Below are 7,500 nucleotides of genomic sequence, written 5' to 3' on the forward strand. Positions count from 1 at the left end.
GCTGACCTTCACATCACATCGAAAACCTTGTGAGGAGGGCTTCAAATAAATACAAGGCATAAATTTGATTGACCCTAGAGTACTCATGCCTCAATAGCCTTAATGTCCTAGTAAAAATACAAGAAAAAGCAAAAAAAGAGAATGAGAGAGAGGGAAAGAGAGAGAGAAAGAGAGAGAGAGAGAGAGAGAGAGAGAGAGAGAGAGAGAGAGAGAGAGAGAGAGAGAGAGGGAGAGGGAGAGGGAGAGGGAGAGGGAGAGGGAGAGGGAGAGAGAGAGAGAGAGAGAGAGAGAATGAGAGAGAGAGAATGAGAGAGAGAGAATGAGAGAGAGAGAATGAGAGAGAGAGAGAGAGAGAGAGAGAGAGAGAGAGAGAGAGAGAGAGAGAGAGAGAGAGAGAGAGAGAGAGAGAGAGAGAGAGAGAGAGAGAGAGAGAGAGAGAGAGAGAGAAAGAGGGCATTCCAGCCTTGCATGTTACAATGCCGGGGCTCTCAAACGCATAGGCCTAAATCAGTTAAATAAACGACTCTGTATGGCTTCACCCAGCAAACGGGCCTTGAATGCGCGGTACCGTAGTGTACCACCCATCCAGAGAGGGTTAACCCATTGCATACAGGTGTCATGACATCATTGTCGGCACTGATTAGGCATAAAAGACAGTAGCCAATGAGTACATGACGCGTCATTGGGATCTGCTCACAGTTGAAGCGCGCACGCAGTCATTGAGTATTATGGCTGTAACAGTGCTAGTTCCAGAGCTACAGGATTCCAAAGTCAGCCTAAACCCACATTTTAGGATGGATTTAGGAAAAATATTGTTTGGGCTAGTCTGCGCTACCCTGAGGGTGGAGAAAACCCTTTACCTATCCCTTTAATTCTTAGCTTGTGACACTAGTGTCATAGACCGCCCGCCCTAACGATCAGTTAGATTGTTAGACGCCCCATCCACAATGGATTAAAGAAATAGCCAGGAGAGCATCCAGGAAATTAACTTCACTAAGAATTGCTTGGTTATTGGATGGTAAAGGAACTAACATATTATAAAAAGCACAAATCAGATCTTGTATTGAGTACTCCTCTCTTGCATGGGGAGGAGCTGCTAGTAACCATCTCCACCTTCTGGATAGAGTCCAGGACAGAACAAAGCGGCTTTTTGATGGCATAGAAACCAACCCAAGCCTGGACAGTCTGCAACATCGAAAAGATGTGGCAGGCCTTTTAACAATGTTTAAGATCCAATAGATGGATGTGCCTAATCTTCAGCCTCTGAGACTTCCACTTTGGCAGCCTGAACAAACCACTAGATCCGTGGAACAAGTTTCAGCAGCATTAGCAGAATCATGACGTCATACAACTTACTACCAGGGACAATTTCTTCCAAAATATTCTAAATTGTGGAACACATTCATATCTATAAATAGAAATATAGCTATCTACTCACTACAAAGATTCAAATGCAGTGTAAATATTAGGCTAAAATTTTTAATTGATTATATGTTATATGTATAAAAATGGTTAGGCTTTTAGGTAGAACACAGCTAGCTACTACTTATTTAGCCTGCAAGTATAAATACTTAAATGTATGTATCTACCATGTAAATATAAATAAAGGTAAAAAAAAAAGAAGAAGAGGGAGATAAACAGAAAAAGCAGCTGGAAGCTAAAACTAACAAACTTTCTCTTCCTTTACCTTCCTCCACTCTCCCTTGGCCTTGCGTTCCCCCTCCCCCTCGTCACCACCATCATCCCCCTTATAGCGGCCAAGGAAGAGCTCTCCAGCAGCTGTAATAAAGAGGGTGAGGTTGTGCGAGGAACAGAGGCCCGTGACAGCATCCTCTGCAGGCAGCACAATCATCCTCTGGGGTTGAGTGGGGTGCCAAATACCCCGCCTCCAGCTGAATGTGTGGGGCATAATAGCGATCAGCACCTGGGGAAAAGTAAAAGATGAAAGGTCACTATCATAATAACAATAAAATAGTAACAATAATAAATATAGAAACAATAATAACACTAATTCCTACTTTATAATAATGATGATGAATATAGCAAAAGAATCAGAGTCATGCACTTCCTGCAGAATTTACTGTGCACATTCACTGGGCACATCTGTTATTTATGATGATTTTTCAATGTAAAAAAAAAAATAATAATAATAATAATAATAATAATAAAAAAAAAAAAAATCAGAACCCTGGACCCGAAATATCAACCAATTGTAGAGGGGAATAGATTTACTTGCCCAGTCTCCAGGACGGGTTTATTAACCCACTTACGACGGGGGCATTCCAGCCTTGAATGTCCCAATGCCGGGGCGTTCGAATTATTAGGCCTAAATCAATTAAATGGCTGGCACAATACTGTGCCGCCCGGCCACTGGGCTTTTGAATGCGCGGTACAGTACTGTACCACCCGTCGAGAGAGGGTTAATAAAGCAGCATCACACAACATATCTTGACTTTTCCCACTCTCTTTCAGTCACTCATTGTAAAACTAAATTTTTGTATTTGTTATTTTTTTTATATTCTCTTTTATAAGAGACTTCAGTTGACTAAAATTGTAGCATAGGGTTCATATCTGCTTATCATTTTCTTTATACTCAGTGTGATAGAAGTATAGTTATTTCATGGAAAGACAAAGAGCAATTTCATTATTTTTGTATTCATGTAGGCATGACAATAAAGATAACATGAAGAGGTAGGCAAGAGGAAGGAAACCTGTGCTTATGACTCTGAGTGAAATAGTACAAAGCAGCCCTACTGGCACAGGGGCACATTGTAGACATGGGCATGATTTGAGTCACTTCCCTCTTCTTGTTCTGCTTGCACATCCTTCATTGCCAGTACTTTAGAGCAAGAGGACGGCAACTTGCTATGTACCATTGCTCTCTAAAGGTAATGCTTGGTAACCATGGATGGGTGCCATTCAAGGTTCTCTCTCCTGCTGGTGGTAGGAGAAAGTGGTGCCATCTAGGTTTTTGATGTTAGGTGAAACCCATAGTACAGTAAATAAACAGTGATCCAAAATCATGTCACATCACGACACCCACTCTCAGGCCAAAATCTCCTGCATCATGTATGTCATGACACCCGTCTATGATGGGTTAAGAAAATCATACCCTTCTATCCATCTTTTTGTACCATAATTGGCAAGTAAAAACACCTTGGTATTTGGCATCTGGGGATGTGGTTGGTTTCATTAAGGAAAGAAAAATAAAGTTTGTAATGCCTCTAGACTTTTTGAAATTATAATATATGTATGCTTTCTCAATAATAAAATTTAACAACTTGGCCTTATTGCATCATGGACAATAATCTAACCTATAGTACAAGAACCAGACATGGCCTTGGCGCAAACAATTTACCTGTACTAAGACTCTACATAAACTATCTCTGCCCATGTAAGTCATAGGACATCACATTGTCAGTCTTGTAGATTTGTACTATCTATTTCCCTAGGTGTTACAGCAGTTATTATATATAATGTTGCACTTTTTATGGTATACTAATTCCCATTAGAAAATAATATGAAAGCTGAAAAGTATGATTTGAAATTAGCACACTCATTCATGTGAATTATTATCCCTGTTGTTACTACAGTCTTCATAGTGTTTATTTCAAAACACTTATGACAGAATATTCTTATGAGTCACATTCTGGATCTGAGGGAGTTTTGCTATACTGTAATATGATAAAAAAAACATGTGCAGGGTGCCTCCCAGCACATGTATATCCATGTTTATGTGCGTATATCAATTGTCATATAGCCCTTAATCCAATCCCAAAAGGCCCGGCAAGAACCACAACCCCCTATGCCGGCCCTATGCAATATTGCATCGGGAACATCACACTGGTGTGTCACCTCGTCATCAGGCATTTAGTCGTTTCACATGGGTGTGACACACCGTCATCATAGGGTTAATCAGATTCAATCCTTCTAGCAGGAGTCTACACAAAGTCGATATCACTCCCTATGAGATGGTGACATGACTTTCATCAGTTTTGCACACCCATGAGGCAAGATGTATAGACACCTGCACACAGAATTAAATCCAACTGTGGACTATATGAACATCTTGCCAAAGAATTTTTTACCAGAAGGAGTATTGGCATTATTAATATAATTTGCCATTTTGCCATGTAAGGATTTCACATTCATTTTGCAAGGAAACTCAGGCATAATAAGTTCTTCCTGGGAATGTACATTCTATAGAAAAATCCCAGCATAGAAATCTAATAAAGTTTGGTTTAATACTCCTAATAAACAGTAATAATAGTAGCATTAAGGAAAATCTGTAGAAGGTATTCTTTTTGTTTTATATTTTTCGTTAATGACAATATGGATTTAATACATAAGTGTCTGGAATTATTAATGTGATATAACCTAAGAGACTTTTTCATTTATGATATTTCTGGGACAAAATGAAAATAGAAAAAAACTACTGAATTACAATATTCACAGCAGCTCCTTCAATCTTGATCCTTCAGTGAGAAGTAAATATTTTTACCTGATGTGCACTCATTTGAAAAAGACATATCTTGAACATGAAAATTATCTATAATCAATAATCAATGTAAATCACTCTTAAATCAACAGGTTAATAATGAGCAAAGACAGTTCTTATTGGGGCCTTTGCAAAGTTTTACTTATAAAAGCAATACAGAGCCAGTTGTCATATTATGAAAATATGTGTGATTGCAGTATTGGTGCTTGGATATACAATGACAATGCACCCAATAGATTTATTGTCAAATAAAATCCAGTCCAAGTTCTAACCTGCCAGAACATATGTAAAGTGATTTAATGACCCTTTAGCTGTATTGCCATTAGGCACAGTAGTAACTATGATTATTGTGCACCCATTGAGCGGGTGAGTGAATTGAAAGGAAACCTGATCTTTTCCATTTGAATTTAATTATGGGCAAAAGTGATTTGTGATTTGTGATATGATTTGTGATTCCCCTTCACCATTAAAAAAGGATTTTCCAATTGTCCCAAGAACCTATTGGATAGGAATTGTAGGATTAATAATTTGGACACTAAAGCTTTGCTGCGAGAGTAAACATTTGGTTTAGGCACATCCAAACACACAAGAGGAATTTTGATCCTTGTTTGTGAAAATCATGCTGCCATAATCGGAAAATCTTTCCTTGGCGATTTCCAAGCCCATGGCCTTCAGAGGGAAAGACAAATAGGATGACAGAAAAATCCATGCAACTTCAAGTAAGGTAAAATAGAGCAGAGAAACAGAAATATGAGTAAGTATAAAAACAAGAAAGAAACTGCATGACGAGAGGATGATAACCAAATAAAATAGAAATGCGACGAAACAATAACAAGCTTATAATCATTCTAACTTAACTAAACCCTTGGATATCAATCTTAATCTCGTATACTTATGTTAATTACCTCTTTATTGGCATTTCTTTCGTGTTTTCTCTCCCTGTCACTCTCCCTCTCTCTCTCTCTCTCTACGATTTGTTGTCCCTCACAAAATGCAGGAGGGAATTTATCTTTTCGTCTCTATTTTTCTCTTATATTTCTATCTACATTTCTCATTTATTAAATTTTCCTGGCCAACTGGTCTTTTCTTGTTGTTGTTATTTCGATGCATTTTCTTGTTCCTTTTCCATTATTTTTTTTTTTCTAAGTTGATTTTACCTATCATTTTTTAATATTGTCACTTTTGGCCTTATATAGCTATATCAGTATTCCATGAAATACTTAAATGTTTATTCGTCCTCACAATCTATTATTATTATTGGTGGTATATTGGCGATTCCTGACTATTATCTCTGGGGTACAGAATCACCTGACTGGGAAAAAAAAACAATGGTGAATGAAATATAATGAAAACAAATCATAAATACATGAAGTTTGATAGAAATACAAATGAATTAACATTGATAGTATTTTCTATCCCAGCAGAAAAAAAATTGTATAGCGATGATAATAAATAATTACTGTACACATAAAATGGATGCATATAACGGAAGTTTGATTATCACGATTCTGACTGATAACGATAATGATAATGATGATATTGATGACGAGGATGATGATGATGATAATGAATAAAATAACGAGATTATGATAATCAAGATGGTAAAGACAACAATAACAACAATTATAATAAAGACAATATTATCAATGATAAAAATAATATAACAATAATAATAATATTAACAAAAATATATAAATAACAATGATACATATTTAATCATAATATTAATGATACTAATAAGAATAACAATAATAACGTTTATATTAATAATAATAAAGATAATTCGAAAAATACTAATGATAATGATATTAATACGATGATAACTATAATAACATGATAATGATAATAACAGTAGTAATAATGATAATACTAATGATAATGATAATAACAACAATATCGACAATAAAAATAATAATGGTGATCATAATAAAAAATGATGATTTAATTATATTTGATGATATTGATAGTAATGATGATGATCATCATTACAATAATGATATTATTAGTAATACTAATTATAACTATAACGATAGTAATGACGATAATTATTGATAATGTCAATAATGATAATAATTATAATGATACAAAATGATAATAATAACAATAATGATAATGATATTAGTGATAACAGTAATAATGCTAATGACAATGATAATTATAATAATGATGATATTGATAATAATTATAATGCTAATGATAGTCATACTAAGGCTGATAATGATAATAATAATGAAATAACTTTAATGATAACGATAACAATGATGATAATCATCGTCATGATGATAATGAAATAATTGATTAGTCATAATGATAATAACGATGATAATAAGTAAAGATGACAATAGTGATGAAAAATATGATAATAATGATGATAATAATTATATCAATGAGAATGATGATAATGATAATGATGATGATCACTATAATATCAATATCATTCTCATTATCATTATCGGTATTATTATAAATACTAAAGAAATGATAAAAGCAATAGCAATATCAAATAGGATAAGTATGGCAATACTAATTGTGATAATACTGAGTCATAAATACAATGGTAATACTAATAATGAAAAATATAAGCGATTATAATAATCAGATAATCAGATTATAATAACAAGATAACAATAACAGCAATGATAACTCATTGTCGAAATGGTAATCAAGAGCATTATCATTATCGCAATAACGACAACAACAATGATAACAAAAGTAATAATGATAATGGATTTTCCCTTTCCTGAATAATGTAAGGAGTGAGAGATTCATTGCGAAAAAATGCTAAATGGTAGGATATGACGCCTAGTTTTCTCACATTTTTTTTATTAATTCAAAAATCTATACGATTTTACACCTCATATTCGATTTATGGGGCGACTTTCGGTCATCTCGCTGCTTCCGGCAGCTCCTGTTATCTCTTTTTTTCTATTAATCCATTTGTAGGAACTAACTGCATTGGATATTATGCGTGCCTATTAAAGGTAATTGCTAATAGCATGTCA

At 34.9% G+C, this 7,500-nt stretch overlaps 1 protein-coding gene across 1 annotated transcript in view; it reads right to left on the bottom strand.

Annotated features, from left to right (window-relative positions):
- LOC122264491 (uncharacterized) overlaps positions 1 to 5,534 on the bottom strand; it is a 33,839-nt gene extending 28,305 nt beyond the window's left edge. The window contains exons 1-2 of the mRNA XM_086532464.1: positions 5,404 to 5,534; positions 1,688 to 1,924 (exon numbers count right to left, since the gene is read on the bottom strand). Of these exons, the coding sequence (XP_086388590.1) occupies positions 1,688 to 1,909 (222 nt within the window). The 5' untranslated portion in view covers positions 1,910 to 1,924; positions 5,404 to 5,534. The remainder of the gene's footprint in view (positions 1 to 1,687; positions 1,925 to 5,403) is intronic.
- Between the last annotated feature and the right edge of the window lie 1,966 nt (positions 5,535 to 7,500).

Source organism: Penaeus japonicus, unplaced genomic scaffold (assembly GCF_977035675.1).
Source record: "Penaeus japonicus unplaced genomic scaffold, GWHDUDI00000001_assembly GWHDUDI00000037, whole genome shotgun sequence".
In the NCBI taxonomy this organism is placed as follows: domain Eukaryota; kingdom Metazoa; phylum Arthropoda; class Malacostraca; order Decapoda; family Penaeidae; genus Penaeus; species Penaeus japonicus.